Source organism: Vicia villosa, linkage group LG2 (assembly GCF_029867415.1).
Source record: "Vicia villosa cultivar HV-30 ecotype Madison, WI linkage group LG2, Vvil1.0, whole genome shotgun sequence".
Taxonomy (NCBI): Eukaryota; Viridiplantae; Streptophyta; class Magnoliopsida; order Fabales; family Fabaceae; genus Vicia; species Vicia villosa.
In genome coordinates, this window is record NC_081181.1 from 146,293,986 (window position 1) to 146,316,262 (window position 22,277).

Consider the following 22,277-nt stretch of genomic DNA (forward strand, 5'->3'; position numbering starts at 1 on the left):
TGTCTGGCTGTCATGAACAACCTCTGTGATCACTCTACTAAGCCTGCTCGTCAAAATCCGTGAGATGATTTTGTATATTGTGGAACAACAAGCAATTGGCCTCATATCCTTCATACTGCTTGCATCTTTAATTTTTGGAATGAGGGTGACTAAGGCACAATTTACAGCTGCATACATTCTATCCTTTTGGAAAAAATCTTGAACAGCTTCAAGCACATCATGTTTTATAATGCTCCAGGCTGTTTTAAAAAATTTCGCATTAAAGCCATCATAACCTGGAGCTTTATCATCTCCCATCCCTTTCACAGCCTCTCAAACCTCTTGCTCAGTCACAGGTTGAATCAGCATATTTTGGTGAGTCCACCCCAATTGAGCCCCCTTTCTCAGAATTGAAATGTCAACATGTCTTCTGCTAGGTGCTTCTGTCCCAATAAGCTGTTCATAGAAAGTTAAAACCTTTTTTTTCCAATTCCTCAAAACTAGAGATCCTCTTTCCCTGCTGATCCTTCAGGTTTATGATGTTGGTTTGCTTATTTTTTGCTTTAAGGTTAGCATAAAAGTATGCATTATTCCCGTCACCCAGCTTGATCCAATCAATTTTGGATTTCTGTCTTAGGACCTTCTCTTCAATCTCTGCTTGTTTGAATACCTCTTCTGTCTAGTATGTCACCCCTTTAATATATTCCTCATTCATGAGATCATTGCTTAGTAGATCCTGAGCTTTAGCAAGGTTCTCTCTGCATTCCTGGATTTTCTTAATACCATCAGTAATCGGCCTAGTAAGTGTCTGCATCACAGGTTAGAGCCTAATCAACTTTCTCCAGAGTTTATACATTGGATTACCACCCATGGGTTGCTGCCAGCTATCACTCAACTTGTTCATGTAATCCTCTCTCACAGTTACACAATTCAAGAATTGAAATCTTCTCTTCTTCTTTACATACCCATGCTGATTAACCATATTAACTTTCAGAGGGGCATGGTCTGAGATATGAGACCTCATAACTTCAATTACACAATCAGGGAAAGTAGCAAACCAAAAACTATTGCATAGAGCTCTGTCAATTCTTGAGTAGATTGGTCCCTGACTTTGCTTATTAAACCAAGTAAAGTGATCTCCTTTAGTTTCATGTTCATATAGTCCAAGGTTCTCCATCATCTGCTCCAAGTCTCTGTATTCAGCTTCTTGGACCTCATTCCCACCAATCCTGTCAGTGATTTTCAGCACATTATTGTAATCGCCAATGATGATCCAAGGTCTATTAATTATGCTCCCCACATTCTGAATGTCCTCCCACAGTTTCTTTCTATGGATCAACTGGTTCTGGGCATATATGGATGTTAAGTAGTGAGAGAAGTCTCCATTCTCCTTGTAAGCCTCACAGTGCACAAACTGGTCAGTATTCTCTAGCATTTTAATGTCCCAAACTTGTTGGTTCCATCCTAACCATATCCTACCATTGATATGATGGTCATAATTATCAATAAACTTCCAATCTAACCCCAAGACTTTCCTAATGTGATCCCTATTGTTTATTTTGACTCTGGTCTCAAGTAGAGCTATACAGCTGACCTGGTTATTTTTGAGGTGGACTCCAACCTCTCTGCATCGAGCATGTTTATTGAGTCCTCTAACGTTCCAGCTCATCATGGGACAGGGAAGGATGTGGAACACTCACCTTGTACCAAGATGTCAAATCTATTTGTGCAATCTATTCTTGTTGGACTAGATCTAGTGCCCCTGTTTTTTCCTGCAGGTCTAGCTATAGTCCAAGTTTCCTCAACTGCTATTGCCTTTCCTTTCTCCACTTGTTGAATGTCTGGATCAGGTACAGGGTTCTCTACAACTGTAGGTACCTCTTTCTCCGCTGCAATTGTAGGTTCTTTCTGCACATAGACCTTCTTAGTTATCTCTTTCTTTGGATTGCATCGATGCCCCACTTTGTTGCATTGGTTGCAGTATGGAGGTTCCCATTCATACTCAACCTGTTGTGAAACTTTTTCTCCAGTAGGATCTCTAATTGTGATGTGCTGCTTCAACTCTTTGGTAACATCCACTTCTATTAGCACCCTAGCATACGATACTCGAAGTTTCTTGGCTGTGCATTCATCAGTCAACAACGACTTTCCAATTGCACTCGCAATCTTTCCTATACTCCTGTCTCCCCAATAGACCAAAGGCAATTGTGGGAACATTACCCAAATTGGGAGTATTCTCAGTATGTCATCTTGCAGTGTAAACCTGGGGTTCCATTCATGTAATAGAATAGGTTTCTTGTAGATCGTATAAGGCCCTCGCATTAGCACTGCTGTCTTATCTTCCTCATTCCTGAACCTAACCAAGAAATAACCTTCCTCGTTGTAATACAAGTCCGGGAGCGTCACAACGTTCCAGGTATTAAGCATGAACCTCTTGACTGCATTCATTGACAATTCCTCCCCTATTGCATACATGATAAGGGCATTTTTCCAGAATTCTTTCTCTGAACTCACATCTTGTTCCTCAATGTGAACTTCAATTTCTCCATTTATTATCATGGGAGTAGTGTATTCAATAGCATTTCCATTCACTGCAAGTCTATTTCCTTTTATCACATCCACCTAGAGTTTTGGTGCTTCGCCATCTCCAATTTTCTCTGTGTCATTCTCTTCTTCCACAATCGTAGTTAAAACCGGAACCGCTGCATCTCCCTTTTCACTCATGTTGCTTGTCCCCCTATTTGAGTTTGGTGTTGACGAGAAGACCCTGACACTCGCCGGAGGAGTTGTTGCCGCCTTCTTCTTTGGCCGACCACGCCCCATCCCATATCTCCAGCTAGCACTGTAACTCTAAAACCTCCCCGTATTGGTCCCTAACCCTAAGGCTAGGAGTTTAAACCTTCCATGAAGAGGCCTCAGAATCCAATACAAGCCGTAGTAATCCTGAAAAATGTTCGCCGGAAGTTGCTGCGCCGTCACCAGTCGTGAATCGCAAACCCTAGCAGAGCTCCAATATAATCATTTAATTTTATTATTTTATTATAATCAATGTTGTTGTTTAATTTTTTTATTTGAAGTTATATCAATGAAATAAATATTTTTAATATTATTTATTTATTAACCAAATAACTAATTTTTTAATAAAATATCAATCATCTTTTTTAATTAGAATACATTTATCTCTACCTTCCATACAATATCAACAAATATACCGTACCTTGACATAATTCGGAGAAATAATTGAAAATAAACGAAAAAGATTTTGTATAGAATTAAAAATTAAAAATTAAATGATATTCAAAATTGATTCAAAATTTATTATATGTTAATTGAGTATAGGACTAATAATAAATATTTATCAGTAACTAGATCGCCGACCCGTGCTTCGCACGGATATATTAAAAATAGGGTTAAATATGTTTTTAGTCCCTATTAATATGACAACTTTTAATTTTAGTCCCTGCAAAAATTTTCTTCAAACAATGGTCCTCGCAATATTTTCCGTCCTTATTTTTAGTCCCTCCCGTTAAATTTCACTAACGGAGGCTTACGTGGCACCCCACGTGTAACGCCACGTCAATTAAAGTCAATACTAATTAAAAATAGATAGATTGCGGGGGTTTTAAACCCCCTTTAAATAACTTAAAAAATGAACTGAGCAGGTGAAGCAAGGATCTGTTTAAAGAGTTGTTGTTGTTGGTGCTGGATAAGGTAGTGTGGTTGCTTCACTTCTTCGTATCTTTAATTATTGTTAAGTTAATCAGATTGATGCTTGGGATTATGTTTCGTTTGGATAGATTTAGAATTCATATCATTGTTATATGCACTTAACTTGAAATTTTTGTTCCTCACAAACTGATTAAATTATCTCGGTCTAAATTTGTTTTTCGGGTATAAAGCGGGCTTGCTGCGGCTTACAAATTGAAATCACATGGTTTGAATGTAACTGTAGAAGAGCGGGAGGGAGGCTAAGAACGGTTTCTCGAGATGGGGTAGTTTAGGATGAGGTTGCTAATACAATGGTCAGGTTACTAGTATAAGCATGCATAGTTATTTAAATTTACAGTGCATGTAAGTAAATGTTGATGAGAGATTCAGTTCTGAGTGTAGATTTGCCACCAATCCATAGATTTTTGGATCATATTACCTAATGGCCCATACTCAGTGAAGTTTCATTTCCAAACGAAACATAATCCAAGTTGTACCAAATGGAAATCTTAGTTCCTTTCTCACAATTCGATTACTACCATCTACCATCCAAGTTGTACTCTACTATATTATTATTATATTTCCCAACAACATAATATGGATTTTCCATAGTTTTCTGTAGATGAATGAGTTTCTTATAATTTTTTTCTATTTTCTATTTCACTTCAACATAGTTGTTGTATTTGATAATGGTTGAGTTTTATAGCATATTTTCCCATTAAATAGTAACCAAACAAGTTATTTTATCCTGACTGTTACATTACATCACGAAAAATGGAAAAAAATGGTGTTAAGGGAAATTCTGGGGTGTTATTGAATGTTAAGAAATATCTAAATATTTGAATTAATGATATTCCAAAAAAACTAATTAAAAAATTGAAATCTTTTACACCCAATTTTCTCATTAAATAAAACAGTATGTATTAAACATCATAATATTCCATCATCAATTCTAATATTATTTTTTTTACTAGCGAAATTTCTACCATGTAAACTTATCAAAATTTTGTATTACATTGACTTATTTCTCCCTCTGTTTCTCTCCTTTTTCTATCATATTATTATCCATTATTTTTTTCTGTTATCTTCCTCTCTTGCATACATATCACACACACCCACATTAAAAGTGTGATACAATGGAAAATTCAAATTCTAATGTTTTTTAAGTTATTTAAAGGGGGTTTAAAACCCCCGCAATCTTTCTCTTTTTTTTTCTATTATTTACCTTAACTGACGTGGCGTGACACGTGGCGGGCCACGTAAGCCTCCGTTAGTGGAATCTAACGGGAGGGACCAAAAATAGGGACGGAAAATATTACGAGGACCATTGTTTGAAGAAAAATTTTGTAGGGACTAAAATTGAAAGTTGACATATTTGTAGGGACCCCTAACATATTTAACCCTTAAAAATAAAATTATATTTTTTTAGTAGTTGATATTTTATATTTTATTTGCATATAAAATAAGGTCATTTAAATTATATTTGTAAGTATACTATTAATTTTTTAATGTGAAAAATAAGGTCATTTAAATTATGTTTGTAAGTATACTATTAATTTTTTTAATGTGAAAGCATATAAAATTATCTTATATGTCATTAAGATTATGTATGCAATTATACTATTAATTTGTTAATATGAAAGACAATAAATTAGAAAAAATTTACTATGATAATTTAAAATGTATAAATGTAAAGAAATAAATATTAATTAACTAAAAAATAATATTTAATACTTCTTTGTAAACTACATTTAATATTGTATTAGTATCTATCTTCACAATCATCATTAGCCACCAATATATTCAACCCTTCCATAGAAATAACCCTTGATATGACAACATATAGTTGTACATGAAATAATTCTTGATATGACAATATATATAGTTGATATACCCAGCATGTTTTAGTGATTGTCCTTGACTTTATTAATAATCGTACAAATGAAACAACCAAAAGAAATTTGTGTCTTTGAAATTTGAAAGGAATTCTTTTATCAGAAGGATAATATAAAATAATTAATTAAAAATATAAATTTTAAAGTTGTTACTCAAGTTTGTTTGTCTCTTGGAAGTCGTCATATTATCATATATGTAGATTCTTTTACATTTATGTAGACACAATGGATCCTCTCATTCTATCCATCCTCTCCTTCAACCGAACCACATGCAATTGTTTAGAGAATTAAAAAAAATGATAAATAGAATAAGAGAAATAAAATGTTAGAAAGAGATAAAGACATAAATGTGAAGGAGAGGGTTGGAGAGAAAATATTAAAGGAGAGGATCCAAACCCATATGTAGATGTATATTTGTATTTTTATTATTAAAACGATTGATTACACTTCAAGACATGTGATATGTATAAGATCATGAACCAAGACATACTAAAAAATTTATACACAAATATTAATTACACCGTTTATGTAAAACATCATAAAAGAATAAATTATACATCTTTTATATCTAACATAATAGTGTACATAATCTTCTGTCCAAATATACACTTATGTCCATAATCTTATGTCCAAATATAATACATGTTTCTTCAATATACACTTTATATGATTTGATCTATAAGATGAAAGAGGAAATAGACATAATGATATCACAAAAATTTGAGAAATCGTTATACTTATTCTATAATACTTAAATGTCTGCATAACTAAAACATTTCACCCATAAAATAATAAACTAACTAAATTATATTAATAAAATAGAACTTTTATTGATGCATATATTAGAGTTAAAGACCTTTACTTATGTGGCTACATGAACGATCATTTCATAGAACTCCCAAGCAAGCAACAATGATGCAACACAAATTTAAGATCTTCTCCCGATTCAGATCATCCAATAAAAGACAATTAGATAGAAAGTTCAATAGTAGACAAAATGAAGTTGTATCAATATAAAAGAGAATTGAAATATTTATAATATAATAATTTAAGTCTCTATTCTGCCACAAAAACTAATGGTAAGGAATATAAGTTAAGAGAAACTAAAATTTTTACAATACAAAATTGAAGAGCACAACCAACAATTTATATGTAGAACACTTTGATAATGCAATATCAAAAATATATATACACAATGATAATTGCCAGAATAATAACGAATAATGACTAATTAAATCATAAATTAAAATGTATATTAATAGAATAAGTAAGTAATTATAATCATATAATGAAAGAATATGCGTTATAAAATATTAAAAAATGTAATTCATAGGTTAAGAATATGAGTTACACAATATATTTATTTATTGTGTCAAAAGCTTGTAGTAATAATCTAATAAACTACAACAAAATAATAATAATAATAATAATAATAATAATAATAATAATAATAATAATAATAATAATAATATAATAGTTTGAGCTATGTATTCTTCCTCTATAAATTATAAAATTAACAATGTTTTAATAAATACATTTGTACTATGATAAATTATGAATATAATTTTTTATTTTAATAATAAACTATAAAATTAAATTTATTAAATTAAAAAAATATTCAAGTTGATAATTGAAATTAATAAAATTTTAAATTAATAGTTTAATAATATTTAAAAGTACAATGGTAGATTTTAATAAAATCTTGTACTAATAATCTAATAAATTTTAATAAAATTTAATTTAATATATTAGCATATGTAATTTTTCTTTATAAATTATAAAATTAAAAATGTTTTTATAAATGAATTTGTACTATGATAAACTATGAATTGAATTTTTGAAATATATATTTAAATATAAATTTATATTTATTAAATGATAAAAAGTTTCATATAAGTCATTATTAACTCATTTATTATGTAACGTTCAGGAAATTAATAATTTATTAATCTTTTTATTATATAACTTCCATGAATTAAAGGTATTGTAAAGTTTTTTAAATGAATTTATATTTAATATATTTTGTATATTTTTTTATTACTTCTCTATTATACATTATTTATATAAAGGATCGTATCACATAAATTTATGAGTATAAAAATGTGACTACTAAAACTATATTAACTTTAATATTTAATTTAATATTTTAATGTATTATTTAAATTTAAATTTGAAATGTAGAAGAGAGATATTTAATTAGATTTAACATTAATAATTTAATAATATTTAAAAATACAATCGTAGATTTTAATAAAATATTATACTAATAATCTAATAAATTTTAGTAAAAAATAATTTTATATCTTGGCATATATGATTTTTCTTTATAATTTATAATATTCAAAATGTTTTGAAATGGATTTGTATTTAATATATTTTGTGTGTGTGTGTCTATATATATATATATATATATATATATATATATATATATATATATATATATATATATATATATATATATATATATATATATATATATATATTACTTCTCTATTATAAATTATTTATATAAAAAATCTTAACACATAAATTTATGAGCCTAAAAATGTGACTACTGAAACTATATTAAATTTATAATTTAAAATTTTAATGTATTATTTAAATTTAAATATCATATTTGTGATTTTTATTTATTATTTAGAAAACTAAGTAATTTATAGTTTATATAAAAAATTATAATTTTATATTAAACAGAATAACTAAGAGAGAATAGTTAAAAAAATAATTAAAATAGAATTAGGAATATAAGATAAAATAAAGTTAGTTGAATATAATAGTGTTAATTAAAAATTTGTATTATAATAATTATTTTTTATTATTGAATTTTTTTTAATAAAAAAATGAGAATTAGGATAATATGATATAATAGTGTTAGATGAATATATTATTATTGTCATTATTATTATTATATTATTATTATTATTATTATTATTATTATTATTATTATTATTATTATTGTAGTAGTAGTTTGTTATTATATTATTATTATTATTATTATTATTATTATTATTATTATTATTATTATTATTTTTATTTTAATATTATTATTAGTTAGATATTATGTAGATTATTATTATTAACAACTAGTAACTAACCCGTGCGTGTGCACGGGTTCTGGTATGGGACGCGCATTTGTTTCAGATGTATATTTTTTAATATAAAAATGTCTGGTACCCGTTAAAAAATAATAATTGAATATATAAAAATATGTCTGGTACCCGTGAAAAAATAATAATTGAATGTATAGAAAAGTGTCTGGTATCCGTGAAAAAATAATAACTGAATGTATAGAAAAATGTCTGGTACCCGTAAAAAAAATTAATTAAATGTATAAAAAAATGTCTGGTACCCGTAAAAACATTTAGATCAATAAAAAAATTTTAATATAAAATATGTGAATAATAGAAGATAAAAAAATATAATAAAAAATAAAAGCTAAAAAAAATTATGATGGAAAAATAAAAAATATTAATAAAAGATTAAATTTGGGTTAAAATAAAAAAATTTATAAAATTACTAATATTAAAAAAAATTGAATATTGAAAATAAAAAGTAATTAAGAAATAAGGTTTATATGTTATTTTATTAGAATGCACTAAAATATGAAAATAATATCACATGGTGTCAAAATAGATCGATAGAGCTAGCTAAACATAAATAATTTTGTAAACTCATTTTATATTCAACAATGGTTTTGTAAACTCATTTTATATTCAACAATGGTTTTGTAAACTCATTTTAAACTAACAATATCTTACAATGCATGTTGAATGTTCAGTAACCCAAACTTAAAAGTTTTCAAAGAAAACCTCTTAATTTAGCATTATACAAAATGAGCACAATACATAGTCTCACATTTTAACAACAAAAGAACTGTATTATTCATAATCTCTTACAAAAACACCTGAATATTGCAGCAAAGTAAAAGACATTGTTTTATAGCGCATCATTTTCTCTGTTATTTTAAAATTTATGATAAATAAATACTGAATAGTGTTTGCTACTTTGTCTTGGAAATATGATTAGAAGTGCCTGTGGAAAATTTGCACAATTAGTGTCATAACCTTTTTTATATTGTTATTTTAAAATGTATTCTAAATAAACACTAAATACTACTACTTTGTTTGTGACTCACAGAGAGTGCTCCAATTTAATGCTTGATTTTCACGTGAAGGTTGTGACTCACAGAGAGTCCTCGTCATTTCAGCTGAAGCAAGTTAACAACTGGTGCAGCTAGTGTTCCTGGAGATAGATTGGGGTACTTGTAGTGTTGTAAATATTATCAAATTATCAGGCTTCAAAAATGAAATAAAAATTAAGTTTGACACTTTTTTAAAACAATCCTTTTTTGACATACATGAGTGTAGCAATGTTGTAGGCGGAAAAACCATCCGGAAACACCTAGACAACAGCCAAACACATCACCACAATAAGAAACCAAACCATACTACATCACTGTTTACTCTCAGTGCCACTGCCGCCATTCCTTTTCCACCTGCCGATGCAATCACAGTGTTCTGCAACCATCACACACAGAGTTAGCAATAGGAACCTAATCAATTGGAAAATCAAACTTCACTAATTAGTCATTCAAACTAAGCAAGTTAATAATTATATATCTCTTCCTTAATAATTATATATCTCTTCCTTAATGGATTAAACGACTTGCAAATTTTCCCATCAGTTTAAGCATAGGCCAATATAGCAACCACATATTTTTGGCTTTCCATTCCTGGCTATATAAACTAACGACCGTGAACATTTGCTTTTGTTATACTAAAAGCATTGGTGTTAAATAGAAGCTATAGCAGCACTATACTGCTATAGCATATCAGAATTTTGACAAACCGACATCGGGGAATTCTATCAATGAGCCAATCACTCCAACATGAACCTGCTTGCAACAAAAAATATTAGTACCAATATTCAAACAATTTATCAGTCCTCAACGAATACCAACACAATATCTGGTGAAGAATCGAAGCGTACAACAAATTCTTGACGTAAATGATCACACGGGAAAATGGTTTCATCTTGCTATCGTATTGGAAATTTTTAGACCATCGATTATACAAAGAGAGTGCTCAATGTCCATGCGGATTAACCTGCCAATGGAGAAAATTAAATTGTGGTGAGTTGACTCCACCTCCATTTCAAGAACTCTCTCCTACTGCTATTGCTATCTTTACCATTTCGGTATCCAATGATGATGATGGCGTGACCGTCGCCACTAACGATCATTGTCACACAGATGGAACCATAATAATATATTTGTTAATTATAAATGATTAGTAAACATCATAAAACTTCAATAAGTACTTACTCCTTAAATGATAAATTAAATCGAACATGTTGAGAACACTCCCAAAATCAATTTTCAGTCTCAAAATCTTAAAATAGACATGCTATGGAAAAGATAATTATATTAGTCAAGTAGATTTTACCTGGATGTCGGTGTGAATGCAGAGATAGTTGTTGCTATAATCCAAATGTGTTTATCAACAAATATAACGAACCTGCTCCACGAATCCAAATCGGTACCACAATTCTGCACCTGCAATCGATGTTCGAAAACAGAGTCAAAATAATAGTTCTTCAAGAAATAAAGTAAACTACTGAATGAGACAACAGACAGGGTCTAAATTTTCTAGAGTGATTACCTGCATTCTATCCATTGCTAAGCCAATCAATACACCACATACAAACTCATCGCTGCTAACCCATTTAAACCACCACCACCACACTCGTCGTCGCAAGCCCGTTTCCACCACCACCACCACCATACTGGTAACCCATTGTCTCCACTCATATGTTTCTTCTTCACCATCGAAACACATCTGAAACCAAAAATCGCACCCACACAAATCAAATATCACAAATCTGCAAATATAGTTTAAATTATGTCACTTTAAAACACAACTGAAAGATGGTTAAGTGAAAACAAACAAACATATGGTTAAGTGAAAGATGAAATAACTGTACATGATTAAGTAGTTTGTATACAAACCTTTAAGTACACCTTCACCAGAGACACATGTATTGCTCGATAATCATTGGAATAAGAAAATAACAACAATGTCCTTTCACCTTGTAATAATAATAGGTTGCATAAGAGTAAGAGAATGTGAGAACAACACCAAAAATAAATATCCCGTTTCAGAGAAACAAAGGCCAGAAATATCAAACCTAAAAAAATATGTCGACATGAGAAGGCACGCAACCACCACCACCACTACCACTTATTGCATCCTATATAGAAGAAACAGAAAGCGTTGAATCCGCAAACCCTAAGTCATGAAAGTGTTGGATCTGGAAACCCTAAGCCACGAAAGTGTTGGATCTAGAAAACCTAAGCCACGAAAGTGTTGGATCTGGAAAAAAGGATGAAGAGGAAAGCATAATATATCAGAAGCAACTTGGAGTGAAGGTAGAAAACATTACCTTCAAATTGCATAAACAGTGGCCGACCACCACATGTTCGTTACGAATCCGACATCGTCGCCAAATTAGCCTTTCTTCATCTTCTCCCCTGTTCGCACCACTGTAGCCTTTCGTTTCGAGGAAGAAGAGAAAGAGGGAGAAAAGAGTGAATGAAGAAGAAGAGAAAGAGGGGGAAGAAAAACATAGACGTGAGAGAGAGAAAGAGATAAAAAAATGAGAGAAAGAGGGAGAGATAGAAGCAAAGAAATGAGTTGGTGGAAGTCATGAGTTGTTGTGGCATAGAAAGAGCAGGTTTCAAAGAAATGCAAAGAACCCATCCACGTGGCTCACTATCTAAGCAGAGGAGCATTCTGGTACTTTCCAGAACATCAAACTTTCTTATATTGTAGATATTGATGGTTTAATTTTATTATTATTATTATATTATTTTTATTATTTATTTATTTATTTTAATATAGAGTTTGTATAATTAGGGTTTGTATTTAGAATTATCATCGAATGACATGTGGCGAGAATTGTTAGCAAGATGACATTTGGCAAGGATTATTATCAAGTTGACATGTGGCTAGCCATCATGACTTCTTTACATTTATATTAAGTAGAGTAGATTGAAAACGTTATGTTTACCAATATGCATCAATATCATTACCAAATAATTATATATTTGAATGAATTATTTATTGATCAACAAATCAAATAATTAATTTATTGTCAGAATTGATTCATTAATCTAAACTACTAACAATAATACTATATAATAATATAGTAATATTAAATATAGTTTTATCTATAAATATTATTTATTTTTTATGTTCCTTTTAAAAATGTATGTAATATATTAATTATAATTAAAGATACTATTAAAGTATAATAAAAGATATTAAAAACTTCAATTATCAAAAAATGTTAGTAATTTTTGTGATAAAATTTAACATTTATACTAAAAAAAATTGCTATTAATATTTTTTTTACAAAAAAAACATGATACAATTATGATGTATAAATACATAATTTTTTTATGAAAAACATACATTTTTCGACTGACCAAAACTACTTATAAAATTACATTTAACATGAGACAATTATGATTGATGAATACATAATTTCTTATAAAAAAAATTTGTTATTCTTTTTGTATTTTATATACATTTTTAACCATCACTATATTATATTAATTTACTATTTATAATGACATTGTATGAACCGTGCGAACCCACGGGTAAATGATTTCTTAATTATTTTCTTTATTTTTCTACTAAAATATACATTTTTCGCCGGGCAAAGCTACTTAATGTGTATATATTTTATTTACATTTTTAACCATCATTATATTATATTTATTTACTACTGATAGATAAATACTTAATTATTTCCTTTATTTTTTATATGTTCTTATTAACCTATAACTGATATTTTTGAAAAAATAAATCTATTAAATATATTAAAAAATTTATTTAAAATAAGTAAAAAGATTTCAAATGCTTATAATAAGATAGGGGTATGAGTGACGATAAACAAAATTTGGACAAAAAAGTTTGGTACCTGTTACCAAATCAAATAAATATAATCACATATATTATATTTATTTATTATTCATAATATTGTGCAATCCGTGCGAACGCACGGGTAGATGACTACTTACGATAGATTTATAACTATATTGTCTGATGTGTGCGAACGCACGGGTAAATGACTACTTAATTATTTCATTTATTTTTTCTACTAAAGTATATATTTCTAACTAGATTAAATTAATATTTATATGCCAATTATAATTTTAAATGTTTTTTTTTTTTAATTTGCGTATCTTTTATATATATATTTATTAACTATTGTTATATATTTATATATTATTTATATCGACTTTGCGTGACCCGTGCGAACGCACGGGTCCTTTACTAATTTATATAGCAACTCTGATTTGTTAACTTTAACTCTCTTAATATCCTTTTATTCAGATAATTGTATTTTTTTTAATTCAACATCATTCTTTCGTCAGTGTTTATTTTCTTTGGATGTCTTTTCCTTCATTTTTCACTTCTATCTCTATTTTTAATTTTCTAAGTAAATAGTAAAATTTTATTGATTTATTTTAATCTAATAAATTTATTATGCTTTAATACGGTGATCAAATCATTGTGAACATATATTGTTTCTTTGATAGTTTATTGAGATTAAATTTGTATTTATAATATAAAATGTTGTAATTTTTTAGGTTGATTTTTTTTTTAAAATGATCTTGGATTGAGGTCAAATTTTAAATTATCATCAAAGTGATAGAGATGAAACTATGAGATATCATTTTACTTTTGAAAATGAAACATTATAATCATATTTATCGAAGTCTTTGATAATTCAAATGCATTGTGAAAGTTTTAGAGACCACTTCGTAGAAAGCAACTTATTGGAAAAGCATTTCTGGAAGTCTGAAAATTCAAAGTTGCAAAGTGGAAATCGATTATCCTGTTTGGGGAAATCGATTTGCGGAAGCTTTTTCAGTTTTTTGGTTTAATATTCTGTTGTGGAAATCGATTATCCAGTTTGGGGAAATTGATTTCCTGCGCGATATTTTGGAATTCTAGTTGCTTTATGGGCCTATTTGGTTCCAAGTTGTATTGTTTTAGTATCCTATAAATACACTCATGTAATATGGTCAATGTTAATGCCATTTTTTATATTTTTCCTCAATTGCTCTCTACCTCAATATCTCAATATCTCATTTTCTCCATCTTCTCAAATTCTCTATTTTCTCCATTGATTCATCTATAAGTTTTGGACTTGTTCCAACAATATTTACTTATAATTATATATATAAATATATTGATCCCACTATACAAAACTTCAAGGTGCGTCCCCGAGGGTGTAGAAATTATGAAAAGAGTATGAATTTCAAATTTGAATAAATTTTTTAGTGAAAGGATCAATAAGTATTTAATTGATGTGATATACTCTAGTTAGACAAAAGTGGGATGCTCATATTACTTTTTTCTTCATAAAATATTGCTTTTCTAAGATATAATCACAAAATTTTAAAACTTGAAGGATTATATTTTTTAATTTAGAAATTAGAAGAAATAAATCATAAATGATTAAAAATAAAAGAAGCAAAAGTGTATTTATGATTAATATGTTACTTGAGAAATAACATTTTAGGAGTTATTTTAACTTAAAATAAATTAATTAGAGTGATTTAATTTAAATTAAATTAGAAAAAAATCAAATTTATAATCTATATTTCTTTATTAAATTTAATTAATTTTGACAATAATATAAAATTATTTATTGATGATAAATTAAAGGTTAATTTTACCCTTTAAATATAGTGATGTTTTATTTTTTATTTTTATTTTAACTATGTTAAATCAAGTTAAGAGTATATGAAAAATACATTTCACTCTCTTCTATTTGTATTATGTCAAACCATATACTAAATCAATTACTATTATTTATTATTTAATACTATATAATCATTTAAATTGTTACATTAATTGAAGTATTATTGAAATTAAAAAACTACTCCCTCCGTTTTTTATTATAAGTCGTTTTGGAAAAAAGTTTTGTATTTAAATATAAGTCGCTTTACAATTCCAATGAATAATTAATGCTATTTTTCCTATTATATCCTTAAATATTTATTATTCTCTCTTCTTTCAATTATATAAATTTATCTTCCACATGACATTAATGAAGGATAATTTTATAAAAACCTTCATAATTTCTCATTTTCATACAACAATTATTATTTTTTTTAATCTGTGTAAAAAGTCTAAAACGACTTATAATAAAAAACGGAGGGAGTAAATACTAGTAGATGAAAATGTTGTTTTTTGTTTTTTTGGTGTACTTGAAAATGTTGTCATAGTATCTTAAACTCACTAATTTAGTTTATGGTTATTATTACTATCACAATACGAGGTTAAGATTTTGAAGATGCTAAATTTATTTATTTACTTTTTATTAAGAACTTTTTTTAGGACGAAACACTCAACAAACCATAGCTTTTCAAAACAACTCTAACTAACCGAAGATGATTTTTACATATATATAATTATTTTCTTATACTTCTAGTTCTACAATATTAACCAACAAACATTTCATCAGCTCATATCTCTTTTTTTCAGTCATTTGAAGTTTGTCAAGAATATTTGTACTACATCATGGTATCTAGGGGTACGAAATTTGTCTTACAACATTTTCTTTTAGCCATTATGATTGCAATATTTTTTACTCCAAAGTATTGTTTTGCCAAAAAATCTAAGTTATTGGGATTGAAAATGAACGTCATTGATCAATGTTGGAGACCAAATCCTGAATGGAGAAAATATAGACAACGACTTGCAACTTGCTCTGTGGGTTATGTTGGAAAGATGACAAACAACATTGGTAAGGATCTCATCCATTATGAAGTTATCGATCCAAATGATGATCCCATAAATCCTAAACCTGGTACGTTGAGATATGGAGCTTCTGTAATTCAATGAAAAGTGTGGATCACCTTCCAAAAAGATATGGACATTATGCTAATGAAACCTCTTCTCATTAGTAGCTTCACCACCATTGATGGTCGTGGAGTCGACGTGCATATTGCTAATAATGCATGCTTGATGATATTCAAGGTAATCACTAAATGAAATGAATTAAAATTTAAAAGAACATTACTATAAAAAATTATAACTAGTGCAAAACATAAAATTTATGTATTTCCTCGCATTATTTTCCTCCTTTATTGTTGCCTTTTAAGTATGAGTTTTATTTTATTATTAGTAAACAATTTATTATATTTTCTAGGCCACCAACATAATCATTCATAGCATCAAAATACATCATTGTAAAGCTCAAGCCCCAGGGATGGTAATGGGTCCAAATGGAAAGGTAATTCATTTGGGTCAAGTAGATGGAGATGCAATTAGACTGGTCACTGCTTCAAAAATTTGGATTGATCATAATACACTTTATGATTGTGAAGATGGTCTTCTTGATGTCACACGAGGTTCTACCGATGTGACTATTTCAAATAATTGGTTTAGAGAACAAGATAAGGTTATGCTTCTTGGGCATGATGATGGATATGTCAGGGACTTAAACATGAAGGTTACCGTGGTGTACAATCATTTTGGACCTAATTGTAACCAACGAATGCCAAGGTAAAATGATCATTTGATTGTAATTTTTTGCAAAAGATTTTAAAGTTAAACAATATCCAAATGTAAATTTTTAGGAAATATTTATTATTTAATTGATAATATTAAATTGCAGGATTCGTCATGGATATGCACATGTAGCCAATAACCTTTATTTGGGTTGGATGCAATATGCCATCGGTGGAAGTATGGGGCCTAGCTTAAAAAGTGAAGCTAACCTCTTTATAGCACCAAAAGTTGGGAGTAAAGAGGTAATTAAATTTAATAAATTGAGTTCAAATATTAACATTTATAAAATAAAATTATTTCTTTTTCCTAAAATGTTTCTTACATATTTTTACTAAACATTTCACTAATTATATAATGTGTGTAGGTAACTTGGAGAAAAAACGGTCTTACAAATGAGGACAAATGGGAATTTCATTCAATAGGAGATGCATTTGAAAATGGAGCCTCCTTTAAAGTAACAAAAGGAGGACGTGTTCCAAAGCCGAATTATAACAAAGACCAAAGTTTTAAAGTTACTGACGTTAAATCAGTTAGATCATTGACACAATCGTCAGGTGCATTTCAATGTAGTAGGACGTCTATATGCTGAACAAAAAAATAGAATAGTAATTTTGAAGCTAAGTGTGCATCACTAGTATGGAATTTAAACAAAAAGGGAGGATTTTATTATTACAATGTGGAAACTCCGTTTTATCACAAATTTATATTATTGATTTTTGTAATTTAAATGCATTAATATGTATATTATTATTGTTGAATTGAAAAGTTACATGAGGTATCGAATAATAGGTCTTAGTAGCGATTCTATTATCGTAAAACACATAAAAGATGGAAGACTCCGAGCGATAGACACTAATACCATATTTAACCTAACATTTTCTTATAAATCCAACTTATATGATGATATTCTCTCTCACATATAAACTCATATTTAGATCATCTTTAATCCAATGTGGTAGGGGTGGAAAAAAGGGCGGTGGCCCGCCGGACCGGCCCGTGCACCCGCCATAAAATGGCGGGTTGGATTGGGATTTTGGACCCACAGCCCATTAAAGTCCTCCCCGCCAAAGTCCGCCGTCCGCTAAAGCCTGCCTCACCTATTCGTTAAGCTCATCTCGCCTTAAGCCCGTCCTTTTATACATTTATTTGTAAATGTATGCAATATTTTTTTAGGTAAAATTTGTTTAAACGATGCTTTATAAAAAATAAGTGAAAAATTTTAATCGAAAGGTAAAAAAAGACTATTAATCTATTAAAAAATGAAAGAAAAATAAATTAAAAAATAGGTGGGCAAGCTTGCCTCCGACCAACCCGCCATCTTGGCGGGGCGGGCATGATTTTTGTGCCCATTTTATTTGGCGGGCTTGCCCTCCCCGCTCGCTTTTTGGAGGGCTTAAGGCAGGGCGGGCGGCCCGCTTTGCAACCCCTACAATGTGGGACTCTTAACACATTTCATCACGCCAATGACTAAACATATGGAGTGGGATCCTACTACCCTAACATAAAATTGATAGAAAGTGGTCCAATGAATCTTGGATTGACTTTGATATCATCTTATAACTTCTAGTTAGACTGAACTCAATCTTACAAAACCTACTTGTAAAGTAGGAGTGTCTTACTTTATAAACTCTAATTAGGTATTATCTTTATTATATGAGACTTGATATTTTTCAGTAAACTCTCTCACGTACAACACTATTAGGATTGGTGGGTGTGATGTATCTCTATTCATAAACTCTTATAAGGCCTTTTTTATGTGGAGTTTAATTTAAATTTCCTCATTACACATAAATGATGGATGATCTCGATCTTTAGGCTCTGATACCATACTTAACCTATCTCATTCCTATAAAATCAATATGTTATGTGATTATTGTTGTCATTTATAAACTCATCTTCAAGTCATCTCCCATCTAATGCAGGATATTTAAGACAGGTAATCACGCTCATGAGTGAACTTCTATAATAGGATAAATGTAGCTCGATGGTAGAAACCTGATAACATGTGATCCAACAGATATTGGATTGACTCTGATATCATCTTAGAATTTTGAGTAGAGTCTAAGTCAAACTCTCAAAATAAAATTGCAAGGTGATGGGTGCATTTTTTCATAAACTTTAATCAAGTATTATCTTTAATCTATAAGAATTTTTTTCTCATCACACCTTCTCACATCCAGCACTATTAGACTTGGTGAATATCAAAATTTATAGACAAAGCTACCATATTAGATTATATATTGGGTTTAACTCAACCTTAAAAAATCGGCTTGAAAGTCAATTGGTGTCTTTCTTTTTATACTTTAATCACATGTTCTCTTTAATCTATGTGAACAAATATGAATCATCCCACAAATAACCTTTATCATCATTATATTTTGTTCTCTTTAATCTATGTGAACAAATAGGAATCATCCCACAAATAGCCTTTGGCATCATTATCTTCTAGTTCTATACTTTATCAACAAACTATGGTCTATTAAAAATCACTAACAACTTCTTATCTTGAAAGTTTTCTTCTATGTTTCTTTCTTTGTTTGTAACTTTGGAGTTTTCCAATACTGACCCGCAATCTGTTACTACATTTTCATCTCCCTTCTTATCTCGAATATCGGGATCAAATTCTTGTAATAACATGACACACCTTAGTAAATAGGACTTTGATTATTCGTTACTCAGAAAGTGCTTCAATGTTTCATGATCGATCAAAACAATGACTTTGGATTCAGTTAAATACGAGCAGAATTTTTTCAAGTGTGAATATTATTGCAATCAATTCTCTTTTAACAGTTGTATAATTGACTTTATTTTCATTAAGGAATTTACTTATATAATATATTGTATGGAAAAAGATTTCAATTTCATTTGACCAAGAACCGCTCCAACAACATAATCATTGGTATCACATTAAAAAGGTAATTCCTAATTTGGGGCTATGACCACATGTATAGTTACCAAATTCTTATTTATAAAAATGAATGAATTTAGACAATTTTTATCAAATTTAAACTCACTTTCCTTTACTAAAAGATTACATAAATGTTTACCCAATTTCGAAAAATACTTTATAAACGCTTATAAAATCTAACATGTTTTAAAAAACTTCTAATTTCCTTTACATTTACCGCGGAAGTGGAAAATTTTCTATTACCTTAATCTTAGAATGATCCATCTTAATATCTTTCGAAGAAATTAAGTGTCTGAAGACATTTCCTTCGGTTATCATAAAGTCACATTTTTTCCAATGTAAAATCAGGCTTGTCTAAATGCATTTTTCAATACATCATCAAAAAGTGGAAAACATTCACCTTTAAGATGTGGGAGGAATGTTGCAAAAGCCAAATGACATCCTTCTGTATGCAAGGACTCTAAACAAACATTTGAAAGTGGTTTTTTCTTAGCCATATTAGATCTACCACAATGTGATTATATCCTAAGTAGCCATCAAGGAAACACTAAAAAGCCTGACCTAATAACCTTTATAATAGCCAAATTAATCAGTACACATTTTCCATCCACTAACCATACAATTTGGGATCAAATTGTTGTTCTCGTTTCTTGTAACTTTTATTCCACCATTTTAGGCACTACATGAATTAGACTTACCTATGCACTATTAAAATAGGATAAATCATTTAGGCTTCAAGTAGTTTCAAGACTTACTTCTTCACTTCCTTATTCATTGTTGGATTTAGTCATCCTTGAGGTTGTACTAATGGTTTTTACTCGTATTCAATCTTAATGTTATGCACAATAAGCATCACTTATCCTTTTTAGATCATAAATATTCCACCAAAGTGCATCTCAATTATCTCTTAATAATTTTAGTAGTTCTTTCTCTTTGATGCTAGTCAATAAGTTACTTATAATGATTGGTTTAGTGGATTCCTCTCCCATAAACTTATACTTAAAGTGGGATGGGAGTTCCATTAGATTGATGTTTTCTCCTAAATCACATATAGCTCTTCCCACGTTTAACTCTCCAATAGTGCAAGGAATGGTAAAAATACTTGGCTATTTCAACTTGGGAGGTATATTTTGTTGAATAATTGCATTGCATTCTTCGTTTAGAGCTATGTGGTCATCACATGTAAGTTTCCTCATCTTGTTTAACAAACCCTTAATCAGTTTTGCATATACTGACATTTTCTCTAGATATTCTCCAAAGGAAATGCTTAATTGAAGTTTAGTAAATGTTTCTATGAATTTTTTAAATCGTTCTACTTTTTTCCTATTTCTTCTTCAGATGAGGGTATGATAGTCTCGTAACATATGTGATTTTCTTCTCTTGTTTTTCATCACATTTTTCTCTCTTTTTCAACCACTCCATCATATTTTTTTCAGCCATTTTTTAAAGACCCTCTTTATGATGATTCGCCTACTCCTTAACTCCATAGTTTGGAAGCTCTCATATATTCTTTCCTATTCTTTATAACCTTTAGGAGTGCTGAAAATTTCTAGTGAAAAGTTCAAAAATTTTAAGATTTACTGAAAGAGTGGTAAACTTCTCTATTTCATAAAGTTGGTGATTATGTTGTAAGTTATAAGATGTAGGAATGTAATAATTTGAAATTTGACTATTTCTCTGATATCCACCCACGAAATTTGTTTTTTCTTATAAGAATCCATCGGAACTCCACTGATTATTCTCATGGCCACCACCACAGTAGTCACACATAAGATCTGGCCATCCACGTTGTTCTTGGGTGTCTAACTAACCCATGATTATTGCATCCATTTGGGCATGCATACAATCAAAATTAGTTGACATATTTCTTTTATTATTCTCGAATCAAATTCTAATCTTCCAACTTCTGCTACACAAAATTCAAACAACATATACCTTCGGTAGTATCAAGGAAAATAAAAATAAAATAAAATTGTACTCGTGAAATACAATAAGGATAATCCTACTTACAATGATGATTGTAAAAGGGTAAATATGCTATGAATATGCGAGCATTGAATGTGCAAAGTTAGTGAATCCCCTCTCAATCCTATGGTTTGGAATATTAATGGCCAAGTTTATGGGTTGGGTCAAGGGATGGAGGAGGTTTTCCCTTAACTTCTCAGCGAGTATGTGGGGGAATACTTCTTTTTGTCT

General features: G+C 29.5%; 1 protein-coding gene and 1 pseudogene across 1 annotated transcript; one reads left to right on the forward strand and one right to left on the reverse strand.

Moving 5' to 3' along the window:
- Positions 1 to 799: 799 nt before the first annotated feature.
- Positions 800 to 2,538, reverse strand: LOC131650248 (uncharacterized). Its single transcript, XM_058919969.1, has 2 exons — positions 1,680 to 2,538; positions 800 to 1,443 (listed from the first exon to the last, which is right to left on the reverse strand). The coding sequence occupies exons 1-2, from the start codon at positions 2,536 to 2,538 to the stop codon at positions 800 to 802; spliced, it is 1,503 nt and encodes a 500-aa protein (XP_058775952.1).
- Positions 2,539 to 16,180: 13,642 nt separating this feature from the next.
- On the forward strand, positions 16,181 to 17,762 carry LOC131646982 (probable pectate lyase 4; annotated as a pseudogene).
- Positions 17,763 to 22,277: the final 4,515 nt, after the last annotated feature.